The 22,930-nt window shown below is 46.4% G+C and overlaps 1 protein-coding gene and 1 long non-coding RNA gene across 2 annotated transcripts in view; both read right to left on the reverse strand.

Moving 5' to 3' along the window:
* Window positions 1-18,139, reverse strand: part of LOC120401191 (fibrocystin-like) — a 41,300-nt gene extending 23,161 nt beyond the window's left edge. Inside the window, exons 1-5 of the mRNA XM_039530845.1 lie at window positions 18,120-18,139; window positions 17,495-17,658; window positions 7,451-7,529; window positions 5,143-5,217; window positions 487-551 (exon numbers count right to left, since the gene is read on the reverse strand). Of these exons, the coding sequence (XP_039386779.1) occupies window positions 487-551; window positions 5,143-5,217; window positions 7,451-7,529; window positions 17,495-17,658; window positions 18,120-18,139 (403 nt within the window). The remainder of the gene's footprint in view (window positions 1-486; window positions 552-5,142; window positions 5,218-7,450; window positions 7,530-17,494; window positions 17,659-18,119) is intronic.
* Window positions 18,140-18,747: 608 nt separating this feature from the next.
* LOC120400104 lies at window positions 18,748-21,870 on the reverse strand. Its single transcript, XR_005595536.1, has 3 exons — window positions 21,754-21,870; window positions 20,380-20,457; window positions 18,748-18,888 (listed from the first exon to the last, which is right to left on the reverse strand). It is a non-coding gene; the product is annotated as an uncharacterized LOC120400104 (long non-coding RNA).
* Between the last annotated feature and the right edge of the window lie 1,060 nt (window positions 21,871-22,930).

The following is a 22,930-nucleotide window of genomic DNA, read 5'->3' on the forward strand; positions in this document are numbered from 1 at the left end:
CAAATCTGACATCAGGAATCATAACATTCAAAAACCAGTAGGGGAGCACTTCAACCTCTCTGGTCACTCAGCAACAGACTTAAAGGTGGCAATTTTGCAAGAGAAAAGCTTCAAAAACAGACTCCAACCAGAAACTGCTGAACTTGAGTTAATATGCAAACTAGATACCAACAACTTAGGCTTGAACAGAGACTGGGAATGGCTGAGCCATTACACACATTGAATCTACGGCTGCTACTCTGAAACGTGTAAAGAAAAGTGAAGGTCAAAAAATGGGTGAGGGAGGAAAATATTTACAATAAATAAGTCATTAGGTTACAATAATAAGACCATAGTCAGAAAGGGCAGAAATGTTCCAGGGACTCACTCCCGACCCTGGGTTTCCGATGGGAAGGCTAGACACCCAGGGGGTATTTCATTAATTATGACACCTTTTGAGGCAGAGACCAGAATTGTAGGTGAACACGTTCTCCTCTTTCCACTGACCGATATAGCTGCCTTCGACACGGCACTGTAAGGTCCCTGTTCCATGATCCATCTGAATGGGATAGCTGTAAAGAGACAGAGAAATTGTGCTGCCTTTAGAAAGGAAAGGGAACGCAAGGCAAACACAGCATAACCATTCCAAACAAAATACAGGTTGTCCCCAGCTCCAGGGCTTGTTACTGGAAGGATGCTTGGACCCTCAGCTTAAATGGGAGATGAGAGCAAACAGCATCTCACAAGACTGGGTCACTGGAGACGATGCATAGGAGGAGGGATGTAAGGAAGAGGTACAGTCCTGAGGTTGCTGTGATGCAGACTAGCTACTGGGCAGATCTACACTGCAAAGTAAGCCCAGGGTTCAAACTCAGGCTCAAACCTAACCCCTCTTCCACCTACACACAAACCATGCTAACCACAGGGCTGGAGGGTCCAAGCCTGAGTCAAGCCAGGAACCAAGACTCAAGCCTTATTGATGTGCAGCATAGATGCAGTCCCACTGGACTCATGCTCTGGGAGTCCCCCAAAATTATCCCACAATCCCAAGGGCTGACTTTCTTTGTTCTCTGGAAAGTCAAGTTTGGTGGACAGTCAAGTTTTCTCACAGTGCACCATGAACAAAAGGCTAGAGCAGCCACATTTTGGGAGGGCAACAGGAAGTCTGGGATATGGGTGGTTGGCCTGCATAATGGGATGGGACCCAGGATTCAATAACTCCTAACCTGGAGCTACCACTAAGTGTAGATGCTCAAGCCCTAGGTTAACAAACCTGTCCACTAACTCGAGTTCTACTGAACCTTGGCCAACACTGTGGTGTAGACATACACTATATGGCCCCAACGTATGAGAAATGCAATGATGGCTTAAAGGTGGACTTTGTCCTCTGCTTTAAGGAGCCCCTAGCCCAACTGTGCTTCATTAATGGCCCCTAGATGGGGCCTGATTGACAGCAACTGGCCTCTCTAAAGATCCAAAGGGAAACAGAAAACAGAGAGGGGAAACTGTGACAGAGACCAGGAGACTTCTGAAGAAGACCCTTGACCGGGGAAGGGTTTGGCCAGGAAGCCAAAGGGCTGAAGATGGCAGAGAAGACCAGAGAAAGCAGACTCCAGGGAAGGAGGGAACATTCCAGCTAGGGAGGGCTGGGAGTTGCCTGCTGAAAGCAGGGAATTGAGTTGAACTTTATAGAATTTATTTTGGGACCTTGAGTTTTGTTCTGAACTTTGATCTTGATAAGCCCAGCCCCTACGGAGGGGTGGATTGCCTGTATGCACAATTTATTAAGGAGTCCTGAAGAGGGAAACAGAAGCAGAAAGCTGCAAAGCCACCTCAGCCCCAAGGGGGTGCTCAGGAGGAGGCAGACCCTGATTATCCACCCCGGCCCAAACCACAGAAATGGAGAACCTGAGAATCAGGTCCCGTGTGTCTTTTTAAGAAGAGAGGAGCCTGCACATTGCAGTATTACCAGAGCCATTCTCTCTCAGAGGGGTGGTTATAGATTGCTAGCAGGCAGGCTAAGAATGTTGTTAATGTTGAAACTGCTTTGAAAAAAATCAATGATGCCAGGGTAGGTTTGTAAAAGTTTAAACAATGATTTGACAAATTGCTTAAACCCTTAGCAGTTTGGCCCCGCCACTTCCATATTTTAAACAAAGACCTTTTCATCAGCAGCTGAAAAAGAATTTATGATTTAAGGGAACTGAGATAGTTTGTATTTGGCTAAATAAGTAATGCAAACAGGAATGCCACTGCCAGGAGCTGCTGTTCCGGGGGCATGAAAACTTCCCCGCCACGGAGATCCACTCTGGCAGTTGTCCTATTACCCTGCACTCAGTCACTTACACCTGTATTTAAAGTGAGTGAAGATACTTCCAGGCTCTGTGTCACTTAGAGTCAAGAGTCTGATCCCAATCTGCAATGAACTCATGCACAGCTGACCTTGTCTACACTGGGAGCTTAGCCACCAGTGTAGCCAGACCAGTGCAAAGCCCTAGTGTGCTGCATTGGTGGAGATCCCGTCTGCACTCTGTATTGGTGCAGCTGGCCCCAATTTAACCCACACATGTGTGTGTGTGTGTGTGTGTGTGTGTGTGTGTGTGTGTGTGTGTGTGTGTGTGTGTGTGTGTGTGTGAGAGAGAGAGAGAGAGAGAGAGAGAGAGATGCCTCATACTGTGTAATTGCTTCCAGTGCTGGGGCTTTGCATTGCGGGTGACTCTATCAGCAGCTAAAATCCCAACAGCAAGAAGGCCTAAGCCACTGTCACCTCCGCTGATCCTGAGATCCACTGGTCTCATTGGCACTAGTGGGATGGGGCTGTTCTGCCAGCCAATGCACCCTGAGGAGTGCTGTGCATTCCAGTTCTACCCTCTGCTTGCTCCCTGCACACTCCTAATACACCTCCTACACTGGGGTAAAGGCAGCTATGCTGGCCCACTCCCATAGCCTAAAAGGACCTTAGCTGCCCGGAACTGTGGGCTTGAGTTCCCTCAGCTGAGCCTGCGGCTAGCCGGCCCAGCCCTCAGGCCAGTTAATGAACCCAGCTGGGCTGTGGCAGAATCGCCTGATTGGCAGGCCTGCGCAACTGGCTGCAAGAGGCCCACAGGTCTGCACTCAAGCTCAGCAGCAGCGGCAGGTTGTTGGCTGCTCATCGCTTACACAGACAGCTGCAATCTCCCCTGTGCCTGTGCTGTTCCCAGCCTTGCTCCTATCCCACTCCCCTGCTTCGCTTGTCACTCAGCTCTGACCCTTGGCCTAGTGGTTAAAGCCTGTTCCCAAGCTTCAACCACTAGGCCAGGCTCCAGCTCAAACCACTAGGTCAGATCTCCCACATCCCAGTCCCTGACACTTAGCAAGGACTATGGAATCAGTCTCTTGTCCTTTGTTCAGTGCACATTTCCTAGCACGCCACTTATACTCAGGCTGGCAATGATTAAAGCCAAGGGACAAATTTTTGATGGAACAATTTTCCACCCGAAGACGCGGTTTCATCAAAACCAAAATGTTTTGTGGAAAAGAGACAATTTCAACAAGGGGTTCACTGGAAAATTGTCAAAACGAGTTGTTTTGACTCTCGTTTCAACTTTGATATTAAAGTATTGATTTAAATTTATTTATACATATACTGCATTTATCAGTCGACATATTGTATTCAGTGTTTTATATTATAACATTTTGACACTATCAACATGATCCTATGTTTCTGAATCTAATTTTTTCTGAATTTCTGTTCCACGAGAAATTTTAACTTTTTGTTCCGATTTGGAGTGAAAACAAAATTTTGAAATGGCAGAATTTCCTGCAGAACATAAATTCAGTTTTCCAAGCAGCTCTAATAACTATGCTGTTCCCTAACAGGATGCAAGAGAACCAGGAACCTAGAACCTCCCCCGACTCTGGTAATCTAACAAGATGCAAGCAAACAACGAAAAAGGTGAACTTCAATAAAGGTCAGGGCAAAGTACTTCACTTAGGAAGGAAAGATCAAATGCACAACTACAAAATGGAGAATAAGAGGTTAGGTGGTAATACTGCCAAAAAGGATCTTGTGGTTATTGTGGATCACAAATTGAATGAGTCAACAATGCAATGCGGTTGTGAAAAAGGAGTGTAGTACCAGGAGTGTTGTAAGAAAGACACAAGAAGTAATTGTCCAGTTCTACTTAGCAGAGAGGAGAGCTCACTGGAGTATCGTGTCCAGTTCTGGGTGCTATGCTTTAGGAAAGATGTGGACAAACTGGAGGGAGTTCAGAGGAGAGCAGCAAAACTGATAAAAGGTTTAGAAAACCTGATGGAAACATTTTAATAAAATACCGGGCATGTTTAGTTTTGAGAAAAGAAGACTGAGAGGGGAGCTGATAACAGCCTTCAAATATGTTATGGGCTGCTATAAAGAGGACTGTGATCTATTGCTCTGTGTGTCCACTGAAGGTAGAATCAGGGCTGGCGCTTCCACTAGGCGACCCTAGACGGCCTAGGGCGGCAGGATTTGTGGGGCGGCATTATGCCACCCTCGGCGGAAATTCGGCGGCGGGGGGTCCTTCCACTCCACGTCTTTGGCAGAAATTCGGCAGCAGGTCCTTCACTCACTGCGGGACCCACCGCCGAAGTGCCCCGAAGACGCAGAGTAGAAGGACCCCCCGCCACCGAATGCTCAGAGGAGGAGCACTGCTGCCTAGGGCAGCAAAAACCCTGGCGCCGCTCCTGAGTAGAATAAGAAGTAATCCATTTATTCCACAGCAAGGGAGATTTAGCTTAGATATTAGGAAAAACGTTCTAACTATGAGGATAGTTAAGCTCTGGAATAGGCTTCCATGGGAGCTTGTGGAATACCCGTTATTGGAGGTTTTTAAGAACAGGTTGGACAAATACTTGTCAGGGACAGTCTAGGTTTACTTGGTCTTGCCTCACTGCAGAGGGCTGGACTCAGTGACTTCAAGCCCTACATTTCTATGAAAACCAACAATCTAGATCCCCATGCACTCCAACAGTTCACCCAATGAGCTGACTTTCCAAGAGCCCCTCGAAATTGTGACAAAGCACCTGCCTTTTGTTACCATAACCCAGATGGACTGACAATCCTCTACAATCAAGCATATTGAGATCTCAAAGCAATATGAAATTAGCTACGACCCAAAGCAAAAAGGAAGATCACAAACTCACATGCTTCTCGTTTGCTTGTTGGCAAAAGAACAGAGGCTGATCCATCCATCTCCTTCCGCCTCGAGGATAACAGGACTAGATAGGAAACAAACAGGAAAGATGTGACATTAGGGGAAGCCATTGAGCCCGAGGGTGAAATTCTGGACCTGCTGAAGTCACTGGCAAAACACCCACTGGCTTCAGTGAAAAAATAAATTCTATATTTTGGAACTATCTGACTTGACATCACTGAAAGCTGTGTCCCATACACCTTACGAAACGTGCACAACTCTTGCAAACCTAAGGAGCCCTTGCCTCAGTCACTGGGCATTTTACAAGATCCACGTGATTGAGGCAAGAGCTCGTGTGAAATCCTGCTCCAGTCACTGCACATATTCACTAAAGGTGAGCATAGCCTTCCTATAAAACTATAGGATGAATCTATTCAGTCTGTTGAATTTTCTCAAGTATGCTCACCAGTGTTTTGAGGTTATATTGTAAATAATGAAACTAGCATTTCAGTGGAGGATACCAACACACCAAAGCTACACAGAAACACACTCCAACTTTCCATTTCATTAACCACAGCACTTGTAGTTCCCATTGAAGATGGGTGAAACAATAACTGATATTGAACACAGGAGGTTAATCAGTATCCAGAGGCTAGGATTGTTGACTCTGAATCAGCTGGTATAAATCAGTGCAGCTCTACTGACTTACAAGTAGGGCTCCGTGTCACGGAAGTTGCAAAAATCACAGATTCTATGACTTCCTGTGACCTCTGTGACTTCTGCGGGGGCCAGTGTGACTGACCCCAAGGCTGCCCAAGCAGCTGACCCCGGGGCTAGATTCTCAGGTGGCTCTGGGGACAGCCACACTAGCCACTGCTAGAGCAACTCTACAGCCAGCTGCTCAGGCGGCCACAGGCAGCTGGCCCTGGGGACTGCCTGAGCAATGCTCCTGGGGGTGGCCGGAGCTGCCACTGGCCCCCATGGCTCCTCTCACCCTCAGTGGTGGCCAGAGCAGCCGCTGGCCTCCCAGAGCTCCTCCCCCGCAGCTGCCCCCCCCCCCGGGACTTCCCCCACAGCAGTGGCCAGAGCAGCCTCTGCCCCACCCCCATGGGGCTCCCCCCAATCAGCACCCCCCTCTAAGATTATGGTATAAGTCACGGACAGGTCATGGGCCGTGGTTTTTTGTTTCTTGCCCGTGACCTGTCCGTGACTTTTACTAAAAACACCCATGATTAAATCCCAGCCTTACTTAGGATTTATACCGTCTGAAGATTTAGTTCCCTAGTCGGAGAATTTACCATGCTGTATCAGACCTGCGACGCCTCAGAATGCTGCCTCCCCTGCAGCGAATGTCTGATGCTTCAGAGACTGGTGAATAAAACACCCATGGCAAACGTGCAATGAGAGAATATTTCTTCCTGACCCCTAGGCCGATCAGTTCAATTCGTGAAGCATGAGGTTTGATTACCCTTCTCCTCACATCAATTACGGCATTAACAAATACCTTAAAGGAACTGTAGACCCTCTGGGCCCTCATTCTCCACAGCCTTGCACAACCAGGCCTACACGTACCAGTTCAGAATCCTCCTCTCACTTATCCTAGTGGTAGCATTTTATACCCATTTTTAACTCGCTGGGCCTCTGTTACCCTCCATCTTGAGTGACCATTTACACCAATGCGAATTCAGAATGGTGGCATTTTACACCCACCTGACCCTGGTGTAAATGACCTCTTAAGCAACAGGGCAATGGAAAAATCAAGTCGCCCCTCTGTGGAAGTGCAAGTGACTCTATGAAGCTCAAGGGAGTGAAGAGTAAGGCCAGAGATTTTAATGGAAGCTAGGAGTCTAAACACCTTTTAGGATTTGGCCCACTGTTTCTGAAGAGCTCTGCTTTAACTTTCCATTTGCCATGAAAATTATTCTCCCCAACCCAGCTAATAGAATTTCTAAAAATGCAATTGGAAGAGAAAATTTATTAACTTGTAGTTTCCTACATTTGAAATTAGTTTGTTTTAATCTGTTAACCAAAATAAAACCTCCAACAACCAGATGCAATTACAGTACAATTCACACTGAGCCACAATTGACTGTGCTACCGCTCAATAAACGGACTAGCTTAATGGACCAGTTGCAATTAGATTAACAAAGTTTGCTGGAGCCCAACTCATGAGCTGCAATAAACCACAGCAAGAGGAAACCGGCAGTTCCATGCCAACTGGTTGCAATTTATTGCTGTCAATGAGGCTGGTCGAAGACAGAAATGCCAAAAAAATTCAATCACATGGACAGAGCCAGAACATTAATATATGTAATTACCCATCAATATAGTCAACATTAAAGTCAATGGTTTCGTATCTTCCAGCAATGATCTTCCCGCAGACTTGTATTATGTTTCCTGTTGAAATGAGAAAGAAAACGAAGGGATTACTTTTAAAGCAGTATGCTAATGTTCGTGGAGGAAGGCAGCTAGCAAAGTGGGGATTAAGGGCCAGCTTTACTAAGGGGTATTTAATAATTATTATTTGTATTACCAGAGTGCCTAGTAGTCCAAGTTTTTTGTTTTAAACAGAGAAATTCAATTTCTGGTTTTTCCAACAGACACCAACAATTTTTGACAAAATGAAAAAAAAAAGAAGCCATGTTCCTGTAAATTTTTCATTTTTTTTTTAAAGTGTCTAATTACCTGACCAGCTTTACTGCTGAGTCACTTCAGTTAGCCAAACAGCATCTTCTGGACTTTTTTTTTTTTTATTTTGGAGACCTGAGATTGTGCTTTTATGTTAATTACAAACATGAGTCAGCTGAGCACTTGCATAACTTTGAGCTAATGAGTAGCCCCATAATTATTCAGGAAAGCATTTAACCCCTGCTTCCCTGGAGGCATGTGAATTTCCATTAGACTATTTGTGTGATTAAAATTAGGCATGTTCTTTAGCACTCCACTGAATCGGGGCGGTTAATGCAGTACTGAGACAAAATAGGTAAAAACCACAACAAAAGTCAGTGGGTCAAAACCTGCTCTCTTTGCCCCTAACTCCAGATTAACACCATTGATTTCAGTGGGCACATTTCACTTTTACACTGGTGCAACTCAGATCAGAATCTACCATCTACCATCACACATGGGAATTATGAACTGGAAAACATGGTTATCCCCATCGCACAAGTGATTGAACTGAGGCACAGATTTTTAAAGGAATTTAGGCACCAAGTGGGATTTTCGAGTGTCCAGGGTCCAGAGCCTCAAAGGTATTTAGGTTCTGAACATCTGTTGATTTCAGTGGAAGTTAGAAGTCTAAAGGCCTTTGAGGATCTGGGTCTGGGTGTTTAACTCTCATTTAAATCAATGGGATTTAGGCACTAGACACTTTTGAAAATCCCAGTAGGCTCCTTTCTGCATCTTTGGCCATCTAAACACTTTTAAAAATCTGTCCCTAAATGATTTGCTCAAGGCCACACAGGAAGTCAGTGGAAGAGCCGCAAATAGAACCCAGGAGTCTTGATGGTCAGTCCTCCGCTCTGAATGAGACAAACTGCCTTCCCATTACCTCACTGAGGTCACTGCCAGTAGGCCTGGGCCAGGTAAGTACATTTTGCATCCTGCATTGGTGAAGTGTGATTCATCAAAGCCCTGAACTTCTGCAAAGGGCAGGGTCAGCTCAAGGGGTCAGAATCTGGCTTTTGTTCCCTGGGGACCAGCAGGTCGTTTAACTTTGCAATGTGACCCTAACAACATTTACTCTTCTTTCGCCCCTGGCTTTTGACTGGCAACTTCAAGGACTTTCCAATGAAGCAGGTGGAATTGTGTGGAAAGAAATTGCTGAAGAGCAATTCCTGCTTTGAGCAGGGGGTTGGACTAGATGACCTCCTGAGGTCTCTTCCAACCCTGATATTCTATGATTCTAAGAGCAGGCTTCTGGTGTTCTCAGCAGCAACTTCTTCTATAAAAAGGATGGGAGCAGAGGCAGTGCAGGGTTCACACACTGGAGTAAATAGACTTGAGGCAGTGCAGGTTATCCATATTTCCCTTTTTATAGATTGGCACTATATTTGCCCTTTTCCAGTCTTCTGGAATGTCTCTTGTCTTCCATGACTTTTCAAAGATAATTGCTAATGGCTCAGATATCTCCTCAGACAGCTCCTTGAGTATTCTAGGATGCATTTCAGCAGGCCCTGGTGATTTGAAGACATCTAACTCGTCTAATTAATTTTGGACTTGTTCCTTCCCTATTTTAGGCTCTGATTCTACCTCATTTTCACTGGCATTCACTATGTTATATGTCCAGTCACCACCAACCTTCTTGGTGAAAACTGAAACAAAGAAGTCATTAAGCACCTCTGCCATTTCCACATTTTCTGTTATTGTCTTTCCCCCCTCATTGAGTAATGGGCCTACTCTGTCCTTGGTCTTCCTCTTGCTTCTAATGTATTTGTAGAATGTTTTCTTGTTACCCTTTATGTCCCTAGCTAGTTTGATCTTATGTTGAGCTTTGGGCTTTCTAATTTTGTCCCTACATACTTGTGTTATTTGTTTATATTCATCCTTTGTAATTTGACCGAGTTTCCACTTTTTGTAAGACACTTTTTTGAGGCTCAGATCATTGAAGACCTCCTAGTTAAGCCAGGGTGGTCTCTTGCCATATGTCCTATCTTTCCTAGGCAGTGGGAAAGGTTGCTCTTGTGCCCTTAATAATGTCTCTTTGAAAAACTGCCAACTCTCTTCAGTTGTTTTTCCCCTTAGCTTCCCATGGGATTTTACTACCAACTCCCTGAGTTTGCTAAAGTCGCCTTCTTGAAATCCATGGTCTTTATTGTGCTATTCTCCCTCCTACCATTCCTTAGAATCATGAACTCTACCATTTCATGATCACTTTCACCCAAATTGCCTTCCACTTTCAAATTCTCAACCAGTTCCTCCCGATTTGTCAAAATCAAATCAAGAACAGCCTCCCACCTAGTAGCTTTCTTCACCTTCTGAAATAAAAAATTGACTCCATGCCCTGCCCCTCCTCCAAGGCCCTGCCCCTGCTTGCTCCATTCCCCCTTCCCTCCATCACTCGCTCTTCCTCACCCTCATTCACTTTCACCGGGCTGGGGCAGGAGGTTGGGGAGGGAGGGCTCTGGCTGGGGGTGCAGGGTCTGGGGTGGGGCCAGGGCTAAGGGGTTTGGTGTGCAGGTGGGGTGTGGGCTCTGGGGTGGGATTGGAGAAAAGGGAATAAGGGGTTTGAAGTGCAGGAGGGGGCTCCAGTCTGGGCCAGGGGGTTGGGGCATGGGGGGGCCCCAGTGCCATTTACCGTGGCTCTGAGGAAGCAGCCGCCAGGTCCCTGTGGCCTCTAGGCACGTGGTTGGTCAGGTGGCTCTGCACGGTGTGCCCTGCCTTTGCACTCGCAAGCACCAGCCCCTGCAGCTCCCATTGGTCATGGTTCCCAGCCAATGGGAGCTGCAGAGCCGGCCCTGGGGGTCGGGGCAGTGCGCAGAGCCTCCCTGGTCTCTCCAGCGCCATGGGGCCGTAGGGATCTGGTGGCTGCTTCCTGGAGTCGCACGGAGCCAGGGCTGGTAGGGAGTCTGCCTTAGCCCCAGATCTCCACTGCGCCACCGACCGGACTTTTAATGGCCCAGTTGGCAGTGTCAAGCGGAGCCACCAGGGTCCCTTTTCGACCGGGCGTTACGGTTGAAAACCAGACATCTGGCAACCCTACATGCTACGCATCCCCACTGTGCCTGATCCACAGGATATGAGTCTTACTAACTATAGAGCCTTGACTTCATAGCTCAAGCTGTAGTAGCTCATGCTTTCAGCTCTATAGGTGCCTAATTTAATCCCCAGTGTATCAGCTAAAATGGCAGCCCTTGCACAAGGAAGATGAAAATATGTAACATCAAAGCAGTCTCCATTTTAAAGGAAGATCCCTTACCTGGGACTCCAGATGGTGGATTAATTTGGTAAACCACAGGTGTCTGTGCAACGGAAAACTGCAAGAAGAATTTTGTTGTTAAATAAACAAGCTTCCACAGCAGCCCTACAAGATCCGATTATGCATCATTCGCAACACAACTGGCAACCAGCATTTCAGACACACTTATTTTGGGGCTTGTCTTTAAAGTGCATTTTTACTCTGATGAGTGACTATGTAAAACTGCCCCTTTCTTATCAGCAAATTTACTCCCCATGTGTTCTCAGAGTCAGATCTGCTGATTTTAGTGATGACAATAGGTTTCTACTGCTGGTTACTCCTGCTAGCTCTACAGAACCAGCGCAGCGACGAGAAGAGAGAACTGCGTTCTTCTCCGTCTTCTGCCTCACCAACAAAACTGTTATTAAGTTGCTAATCAGTTACAGGTTTGCACAGGGGTCACCAAGGATCTAATTCGATCTGCAGGAGAGAAGGGCACGATGATCTCATGCTCCAGAACATAACCTGATCATTGCAGAAATTGGAAACTAAGGGCCAGATTATAACTCTGGGAACTAATCTGAGATGAGGAAGCACCTATATGGGCAGAGCAGTTGGGGAGTGAGGGAGGATGTGTCCATATGGTCAAATGCATTCAGGGTCCCTGAGAGGAGTGTGCTCAGCAAGAAGCATTTACTGTGCCTATCTAAGAAAGGTAACCTGCTTTCCCACTCCCATGCAAACCCTCCAGCACCCTTGAGTGCACGGAGTGGAGATCCCAGACACAGCCCCTCTGGCGTGGAGAGCATTCCTGGCAGCCCTGATCCTTTCCCTTGGTGCTCCTGAACTCCTATGTCTGCCTCTTGAGCAGTGTCATTGCATGCAGGAAGGTGTCACTACAGTGTCTCCCCACTAGGGCACCGTCCGACATATTTCCTCTGTGCACTGCATTGCCCAGTTGACCATGGGTACCGTGGCACAGAGCTGAACCAATCATTCATAGCAAAAAAACGAGTCAACGACATTTCTCTCTCTTTCTGCTCCTCATTTGTCCGCTAGCAGCCTGCGATTGTCCCGAATTCCTTTGTTCCTTCAAAATTGCTGGCTGAATCGTTTCTACAAATGATTCCGGGCCTGATGACAGTTTGTAAGCCAACATCTGCAATCTAAGCATTAGCTCTGATTGGAATTACAGCTCACATGGCATCACTTGTTTTACCTGCACGTAACTCTTAGACTCAGGTTCCTGGTGTGCGAGTTTCAGTTCGAAACCCTGCTGTTTCCTGTGAATATTACTGATCTTTATAGCATGCCTATCTGTTGCTCTGGGGACTGTTTTCCCATATGCAGTTAACACTCCCGTCAAGCATTCCTGCCAGTTCACTCCTTCTCTAGACTGTTCTTGGAAAGCAAGCATAGGCAGAATGAATACAGAGCCAGCTACTCCACTGGGATAAACTGTCATAGCTTAACTGACCTCCAGCCAAGGATCTGGCTCCCAGAGCTTTACACAAGCCAGTATCCATGGAGTATTGTGGGAGGTATTTACCCTGCTCCAACCATACAAAGAAACGGCTGGAAGGAACTTCAAGAGGTCCTCTAGTCCAGCCTTCTGCAGGATTAAGTGTATCAAGGGGTTTTTTTTGGCTCCTTCTGAGGCTTCAGGGACTGTCCAGTGTTAAGAGCCAGGATACTGGATTAGAGGGACCAATTGCCTGATCTGATCCGACAACTCCTGCATTCCTAGAAACATGCAGCATTTGGGATTTTCATGAGATCATGTCATCCCAAAACTGGACAACGTGTGAACTGCGGTTTCAGCTGTAGTGGTCAGAGCACGGTAAAGAAGCCCAGTTTTGTGTTCCTGGGAGGCAGTGGATAGGCACTGGACTGGGAGGCTGGAGATTTGGATTCCGCACATGGCCTGCTGCATGACTGTGGCCAAATCACTTTGCATCTGTGCCTCACTTTCCCCATCTGTAAAATGGGAAGGATGATTCCGATCTCCCTTTGTGAAGCACTTTGAACTCTCCAGATGAAAAGCACCATGTAAGAGCTAAGGGCCAGCTTCACAAAGGAATTTAGGGGCCTAGTGGGATTTACACTGACTGTCAGCGGGAGGTAGGCACTTTTCCAAATCATACCACGTTCCTATCTGCATCTTTAGGCACCTAAATACCTTTGTGAATCTAGCCCCAAATATTACTAATGGGCTAAATCAGTGGTTCTCAAAGCCAGGCCGCCGCTTGTTCAGGGAAAGCCCCTGGCGGGCCGGGCCGTTTTCTTTACCTGCTGCATCCGCAGGTTCGGCCGATTGCGGATTCCAGTGGCCGCGGTTCACCACTCCAGGCCAATGGGGGCTGCGGGAAGGGCGGCCAGCACATCCCTCGTCCCGCGCCGCTTCCATCAGCCCCCATTGGCCTGGAGCAGCAAACCGCAGCCAGTGGGAGCTGCAATCAGCTGAACCTGCGGATGTGGCACGTAAACAAACCGGCCCGGCCCGGCCCACCAGGGGCTTTCCCTGAACAAGTGGCAGACCGGCTTTGAGAACCACTGGGCTAAAGTAAACCCTGATTCCATTTATGTCAATAGCAAACTCCAATTGATTTCAATGGGACCAGGATTTATCCCTATTAAAAGGTAAGTAGGGGCCTCCTACACTCTCATTCTCCAGCCCCATGCCCACTATCCCTCTCTCACACAGATCCTAGCCATCTCTCCCTCTCCCTTCACGACATGCGCCTATATTCTGGAGCCAAGTGCTTGAGCAACCTAAGACCTGGCACAGCCGGGGTCAGACTTTCCAGGACTTCACAACATTGATTCCCTCTGAGCTGTCATGTGACACAACATAGCATCACACTCTCTGATAGATTCTGGCCTCTGCCGCCCTCCCGGGCTGGAGACATAGCAATCTAAAAAATTCATGAGCATTAGCATCAAGCTCCCTTCACGCCGGTCATCGCAAAGAAGAGAGATCAGCACCGGCCAACAGCCAGCCCGACTGGCTGGAGCAAGGAGCAGATTAGAGCAGTGAGGCAACAGCCACCAGCTGATAGGAAAACCTTCTGTGAGCAGTTCAGACTTGTCACTGCCTGCAGCGGGTTTTGCAGTCTACTGGAGAGGCCAAATTAATTTTTTAATACTCATGGCTCACAGGTTTCCAGTCCCAAAACAAAGAGACGCATTGTGTTTTATTTAGCTTGGAATGTGTCTCATTAACAGCATCCCCTGGTGATTTTTCATCAACTCTCTAAGCTAGCTGAACTGCCCAACGACTTGTATAGTTTAATGTGCAATTTGTTGAAAACGTCAGGCTCGCCCGCTCACTCTTGGAAAAGAGCTAGACAGGACTGACAGGCACAAAGGGGCTTCTTCTCTAGCAAACAGCTATGGGCTGAGGATCCTGCTCTGCAAGGGTTAAGTGATCTCCATTACCCTAGAATAATAATAATAAATAATACACTGCTCTTATAAATCCTGATCCTGAACCCATATGAGCCACTGGTGCATTTTTCATTGATGTTAGTGGGAGCAGAATTGAGGGTTTTAAAAAAGGACCCAAGTGGAACCATCTTTATTTTACAAATGGGGAACTGAGAAGGTAAATGAGTGTTGCAAGCTACCACAGTAATGAGCAGGTAGAGAACCCAGGCGTCTGAGCCTTCTTCTGCTCTTACCAGTGCCTCCATTGCTGCACTGGATATGCAGAAAGACAAAACACAGCATAATGCATCTTCTTCTGCATGTCCTGGCTTCACCCACAAGCGGAAACACACCAAGAAAAGTTCTGCTGGAGAGGGGGCATTTTTAGCAACCAGCCAGGTGCTCAAGCCACAGCCAGCTATTGGGATGGAATATTGATTATTTTGTGTATTGCCCAAAGTAGCCCGTCAGGACTTTGTACCAGCCTTAGCATCACCAAGGCAAAGCTGGGAGAGAAGGGGGGCAGTGATCATGAGGGCTGAATCTGATTCTATGTCCTCTCTGATACGCTGAGGTAAGGGTCTGTGAAAAACACGATGTCTATCCACATTTGACTTCTGGTGTGCGTGGGTCAGGGCCCATGAGACTGCAGACTCTGCAGAAACATATCTGTATAACTAACAGCTTAAAAAGTGCTTGCTTAATGGTTTTTCCTTGATTGACATGTTGTTGATGTAATTGTAACAGTCACTAACATAAAAGGGGTTGACAGGTCTGAGGAAATTGTATTTGACCTTTCAGATATCTTGGAATCCCCAGTGACAGGCAGGTAGCTGGCCCCTTGAACCTTGTCGTTTGACCACTCGAGACCCCTCCAGACCATGGGTAACTATTTTTTGGGAGTGATGTATAACCTATTGTGTTTGTATGTGCTTAAGACTAAATAAAGCAGAGACTCTGAGTAACGCCATTCTTGTGAAAGTGCTGGAGACTAATCAAGTGAAGGCTTTAAGTAAAAGCATTTGATTTTGTGTGATTTATGCCAGCCCTATAGCAGACAGAGGTGCTGCATCTCCCTTGATTTATTTCCTGATATTGCCTTGCAGAAAGTAAAGTTACTGAGAGCTTTGGCTTTAGGGGACCCCAGGTAACACTCCCCACAAGGCCAAAACTCACAAAGAACTGGAAACCTTTAAGGCAGAGCTGATCTCAAGATTTCCCATAGAATTTCAGAGTGACAAAGTTCAGAAATATCTGGATGAGTGCCATGGGGAGCAGTGCCTGACTCCACCCCTTCCCCGATCAACCCATGGTTTTGGTATACAGAACTCTTGGGTTATCATGGGCTTCGAGCCATAGCCCGTAGGGCTAGCTTCCCTTTATTATATTCAGCGTCTTGCCTTCAATTCTCCATTTATTATATTTAGCAGTAATGCAAGGAACCTACAGGCCTGTACCCTCTAAGACATTTGCTTTAGGAGCTAGTACAAGGCTTGAGGGGAACAATTGGAGATATACCTGTCTCCTAGAACTGGAAGGGACCTTGAAAGGTCATTGAGTCCAGCCCCCTGCCTTCACTAGAAGGACCCAGTACTGATTTTTGCCCCAGATCCCTAAGTGGCCTCCTCAAGATTGAATTCACAACCCTGAGTTTAGCAGGCCAATGCTCAAACCACTGAGCTATCCCTCCCCCTAAAGAACTAGAAGTAGAGTGTGTAGAGGGGAATTTTCTCCATAATGACATCAGCCCACCACAGGAACATGAGCTAACATCAGCTTCTGGATAGAACATCCATAAAAGTCTAACCACAAGATTACCATAGCAATGAACTGACGTATATGATAAATTGAGAACATTAATATTCTAAGGACACCTCAACATGAGTAAGGTGAGGAAATACAAATAAGGAAGAGGGGGAAAACCCTCACATCATAAAAGTTGTATTCCAGCCTGTGGGCAGTCGGAAAGAGAGATGTAGCCCTTGAGAGGTGCCAGAATGACAGCCACTGGTGGTCAGGGGGAAGGTGATGGTGATGAGGGAGAAAATGGCTAACATTTCAGGTTGTTCTTCTAGGGATGGTGAGACTACATGGATGTTCAGATATACATTCTGTAGTATCTCTACCTACTTTACTGAGCTGGAGTGTTTGTGACTTTGCTAAATGTATTAATACATTTTTGTAACTATAGAAAACTTCCTGTAGCATGAGTGTTACAACTGTGCACATCGGGGCTCCCAACTATCCAGTTATTTTAATAACACTGGGCCTGATCTAGGGACAAGACCCTGTCAACCCTCAAAGTGATAACTGGGAATTCTTAAGTAATCAATATAATTAATACATAATCTATGAATCGGGCTACAGTGCACCCTTCTGAACAGGCACAATTGGAAGCAGTATAGTCCAGTCGATAAGGATCTGGACTAAAACTCAGGAGACTATTCCTGGCTCTACCAATGACCTGCTGTGGGACCTTGGGCAAGTCCCTTCATCTCTCTGTGCCTCTATTCTCCCCTCACTATTTCTTTATTTAGACTGTTGGGACAGAGAGACTCTCCTACTGTGTGTTTGCACAGGGCCTAGCATGATCAGGCATCTAGACACCAATGTAATAATATTCATAATAGCATTTTGCCATTGCATGCCTTAAAAAAGCAAAAAGAGGGTGACTAGGACCCATATTGTCACATAATCACAGACAAAGACCTCCTGGGTCATCTAATCTATCCTCTGGGAATAAGGTGACCAGATAGCAAGTGTGAGAAATTGGGATGCGAGTAGTGGGGGAGGGTAATAGGCATCTATATAAAGACAAAATCCTAAATATCAGGACTGTGCCTATAAAATTGGGACATCGGGTCACCCTACTTGGGAACCAGCGCTAGATTATTCCTCATCCCCTAGCACTTTGTCAGGGCTAGTTTTAAATGACTCAAGCAATAGCGCATCCACCTCTGTCCAACCTAGGAGATAGCACTTTCAGAATTTCCCCCCACCCCAACAGTCAATCGAAGTTCTGTTCTGCTCAGCCTGTTACCCTGAGTTGCAACCCCCTTTGGATTATCTTTAGCCAGTTCATCCCATCCCTCCCTGGAGTTTACCTTGAAAGTGCAGTTGTCACAAGGCATCCCACCCAGGTTGCTTATCACCTGCCCATTGGCAATCACCTCCAGCTGGTACAGCCCCTCTTGCTGCGAGGACCTTCAAAGGAAACAAAAGCTCATGTGTTTAAAAGTAAAACATGGGCCAGATCCTCTGTGGGTGTAAACCCGTGTAGCTCCATTGACTTTAATCTCTGTAATCTCTTTAATCTAATTTATCTCCTCTTTAGAAGAGAGGAGGAGACAAAAAACACTGAGGTTGACACAAATGAACAAGTGCAGAATGGGGCTGTGGAGGCAGGGCCAATAACAGAATCAGAGGGGGACGTTGTGCCATGACCTCCAGACAAGGGACACCGCTCCCCAGAAGAGGACTCACCAACCAGTATAACAGCCTGGCAAAGGACATTATAGCAGGTATAGCATGGGCAGCAGCTGTGGAAGTTTTCCATCGCCAGCCAGTGTGCCCCAAATTTAACCTACAAGGACCTCCTCTGGGGGCAAGAGGGGGGTTCAGCTATCAGTCTAGTCACCTGAGTTGGATTTCAACACAAACCCTACATGTGTGGCTCAAAATCCATGAGCGCCCCTTTAAGAAGTACTGCTCTTGCTAGCTTTAGAGAGCATACTCCCCAGTTTTCAAAGGACTCTGAGCTTTGCTTTATCCTGCCGTGCCCAGGTGTGGAGAGAGTGAGTCTTTCACTTGCATTAAGAGCTTTTAGGACCAGAAGGGAACCTCTAGAGTCATCTAGTCTGATCTTCTGCAGATCACAGGCCTGAGAATTCCTCTCCCACCCGCCATGATTCCTAGAATGGAAGATTTATTCTTCCCACTACATATGAATGCTATTGAGTCCAGTAACTTCCGGGTGAGCAAAGTCTTCTCCCTTAGAAAGGCATCTGGTCTTGATATAGAGATCCCAGATGATGAATTTACCACGCCCTTTGGTGAGTTGTATCTCTGGTCAATTACCCTCACTATTGAAAATCTGTGCCTTATTTCCAATTTGAATTTTTCTACCTTTCCAGTCATTGGATCCTGGTAGGTCTTTTATGCTACTGGTTCAAACAGTCATTGAAGCTAGCACGCATTCAGAAAACAACAAGAAAACGTCCTCACATGTTTTCCTACAGCATCTTCTGCCTAGGAAGTCCTTTCTGAACCCCTTTAATAGAGTGCCGTACCTCGTTTTGCATCTGATGATGGATACATCGAAATATACAGGATGGACATCGCACCGTACCGGAGGCAGAATGGGATTCACTAGGGACACTTCTAGCAAAGACCCACTGGTGGAGTACATGAACTGTAACTGGGGAGATGTCAGACCTAAGCAATCCATTAATGACAAACATTTTGTAAGTGCAGGATCCTTTAGTAGTCGTGACAATAACATATTAAAACATTTACGGAGTGCAGTTCAGATTGTGTCTATCAACAGCAGGGCCAGCCCCTAATCAAGGATTTTAAAACCAAGTGTGGGGCATTGTCTTTCATATTAAAACATGGTTCATCTTCCTACTCAGCTATGTATCTTCTTTTGGGTGAACTGCTTTTAAATACTTACCAGGCAACCTCTCCCATACACATTCTGTTATAGAGCATTCTGCTTGCACTGGGCCTGATTCTCCACTACCTGGCACCTTCGCATTTTACACCCCCTTTCCACATATTTTGCACGGTTATACATGACTAAGCCAAAATGTTCAAACTTGGGCACCAATGGCAGGCAACAAAATCCATATTTAGGCACGCACAAATGGACTGGTCTTTCAGAGATGCTGAGGAATTGCAACTCCTTCTGAAGTCAGTGCTCAGCACCTCTGAAAATCAGGTCATTTATTTATGGCCTCAAGAACAGAGCACTGGACTGAGACTCAGGACACCTGGTTCTATTCCTGGCTCTGCCACTGGCCTGCTGGGTGACCTTGGGCAAGTCACTCTGCCTGCTCTGTGCCTCAGTTTCCCCATCTGTAAAAATGGGGATAATGATCCTGACCTCCTTTGTAAAGTGCGCTCAGATCTACTGATGAAAGGTGCTATATAAGAGCTAGGTAGCATTATTTATATGGATAGTTTGGGGCAACCAAGTTTGACAATTATGGCCTATGTGACTGACAATGCTGGCGAGTCTTGTGATTTTATCACAAGTCTCACAATATAATTGATGGTTTTCTTAATGCCTCGGCTAGTGGAGTCATGTGACTATATGAAAATCTCAGCTTTCATTTAAAAAAGGAGTATATTTCTAGCTCTTATGATTTCAGAGAAAAGCATGTCAGTGTTACTGGAGTGCAGCCTAAATGCTCAAAATCCAGAAGGCAAATAAAAAGAACCCAACACTGATTTTTTTTTTTAAATCTAATGATTTTGGGGCGCCTGAGTGCTGTGTTGTTGTGTGGGGTTTTTTTTGTTTTGTTTTGTTTTACATTTATGGTTGCCAATACCAGAATGACAAATTAAGAACATATGAACGGCCATACTGGGTCAGACCAAAGATCCATCTAGCCCAGTATCCTGTCTTCTGACAGTGGCCAGTGCCAGGTGCCCCAGAGGGAATGAACAGAACAGGTGATCATCAAGTGATCCATTCCCTGTTGCCCATTCCCAGCTTCTGGCAAACAGAGGCTAGGGACACCATTCCTGCTCATCTTGGCTAATAGCCATTGATGGACTTATCCTTGATGAACTTATCTAATTCTTTTTTGAACCCTGTTATAGTCTTGTGTTTCAAAACACAGCTGACCCCTGGTAATTCTTCCAAGTGCCCCATTTTATCCAATGATTTCCACCAATTACTAGCAGCCTCCTAAAACTTACCATCCAATGTCAGGGTGATCCATGTTCCTCCAGCAAGGCTGCCCTCCTGGTGTTCAGTGAATAACTTTGCAGATGCCACTGCAAAAATAACCCAGATACTTCAGAATGAAATGTAATACGGCAGCAGAATCAGTTGTGTGCAGCATGTATCTTTACAATGGCATTGGCAATGCTTGAGACACATTTCTGCATGGGAGGTTTACTATCAGCATGTTCCGACCCAAAGTATATCTTCCCTAAATAAACAAATCCCAAACAGCACGACTGGAGGAGCTAAAATAGATTAGAAATACATAATATGCACACACACATATGTATATAGAATGAATACAAGTGGGTGGACATATAAAGTCCAATGAGACATAAGCTCCTAGGTGCCTAAGTCCCTCTTGAAAATGAGACAGACATCTAGGCCTTGCTATGCTGAGCTTACAAGCCTTCCTGCAGTCACTGCTTTGCCCCAGCTTTGTTCCACTTGTAGAGTGTTCTGTTCTGCAGAGGGACTGGTGATAACCAGTCTAGTTAAACCATGGAACATTTTCTTGGAAAACTATATAGAGCCCGTGAAAGGAGATACAAAGGGCTCCTTGCCTAGTGGGACAGCCAGATGAAGGAGCTGTGTTCCACACCATTCAGAGATTCTGACTTGTGTTTAGGTGGATTTAGCAAATGTAGCGGAGGCTAGAAACTGAGAATGTCTCTTAGTTATTCACAGCAAAGACAGCAACGGAACAAGCTTCCCTTGCCAGTGAATGATCTTATGGGACCACCTACGAATGGGAGAACATTGCAGTTCCCATTCCAACAGAGGACCTCTGCTGAGGCTATCAACAAGAGCAGTAGTTATGGTAATGTGAGATATGGACATTTTTCCACTAGGAACTAGACTGAGATCCAAATATGTTTCACCAAAATCAGACAAAACTATCAGATGACAAAAACTTTTGTCCACTACTGGCCTGAGTTAAATTTGACCCAACAACCTAGAGGAAACAGTCGTTGACTGAAGTGAAAAAAAAATCACTGCCATGCGTCCCAGCATTGGGGTATCAGGTAGGTGAAATATTGCACTGGACATTGCCAGTGGTCTCTGTACACTGTGTTTTACAGACCCAACCATGGACCAGCAAAGTGGCACATTCTGTATACTAGCTACAACACTGTATGAAATCCTGCATGCTACCGCCAGCGCCCTATGGCATCCAGCTTCGTCCTTTCCGCAAACCACTTCATAAGCCTCCCACAAAGGCAGAGCCCCTTGCAAAGCTGCTCCCAGCCTCCCAACAATCCCACTCTCTTCCCAGTGGCATTGGTTCCTCTGTCCTGCTGGCCCCATAGATAATTGTTTGAGAGCCCCTCCCTTCTAGCACTCACCTGCAAAGAGCAGCAGCTCCACGTTCAAAAAGGACGGTAGTAAAGTGTTCATCTCTGGCCCCGGACTTCAACTGCACTGGAGACTTTCCCTGAGATCGCTCACATCTTCACAGGTCTAGCATGTGGCTTTAGTGCCCGCGCTCCTTCCCTGTAACATTAAAACCCCCTATATTCCTTATTCACATGACAAGCCTTCAAGGCAGGCCATGCTGCTCTGAGTCATTGTTCTGCCATATAGGAAGGGCTGTTTCCTGAAATCAAAAAGTGTGTCGGCGAGAGATTCATTTCTTCTCATTCACTAATAAAGATTTAAAACACACACGGGGCTGATAACAGCACATGAAGCCTCATCCACTCCAAGAGCCAGATCTTCAAGTGCTCAGCACCCAGGGCCAGGTTTTCCCAAGCCCTACTATTATTTTGGCACCAAGTGAGAGATTGTCGAGAGGGCTTAAGGGATTTAGTTTCACCATTCCCTCAGAAGGGCTACGTTAAACTCTTCTGGCTCTTCAGCACTCTGTGCAAAAAGCGTCTGTGAGCTCAGTCCACCTCCTCGTGAAGGTGTCCAGGGTCAGAGCCTCAGCTGGCATGGCAGAACGCCCAGCAAAGCTAACCAAGGGCACGGAGGTTCACTTCCTCTGCTTGGCTGCTGCAGGAGTGCTGCAGATATATGCTCCTCCTTGCACAAGGTGGGTGGCTAAAGTACGACCCACCCCTGAGTTTTCCTAACTATCAAATGGGGATATTACTGCAGGGGGGAACAATCAGAGGAGTCTCAGAGTCTTAGAAAATCTATAGAGTCTCAACTCTGGTGCAACTCACACGTCGAGGAAACGGAAAGGGAGGACTAGAGCAAGACAAGGAGCTAACAGGAAGGTGTCATTTACGATGATTATTATGGCAGCATCTACAGGCCCCAACCGAAATTAGGGCCCTTTGTACAGACAGCCTGGGCCCCAAGGAATTTAAAATCTAAATAGACAAGATGGACAGACAGTGGGAGGGAAAATAGATATGGAGAGGTGAAGTGGCTTGTCAGTGGCAGAACCAAGACTAGAACCCAGGAGAGCAGAGTACCTGGGGCAGGTTTAGAAAGGAACACTCTTTCAAGAGAGTGGGTGTTGTTCGAGGGAACCAGGCTGAGACACAGACACATGCTGGGAACGTATGAAGGAGT

Source organism: Mauremys reevesii, linkage group 3 (assembly GCF_016161935.1).
Source record: "Mauremys reevesii isolate NIE-2019 linkage group 3, ASM1616193v1, whole genome shotgun sequence".
NCBI lineage: Eukaryota > Metazoa > Chordata > Testudines > Geoemydidae > Mauremys > Mauremys reevesii.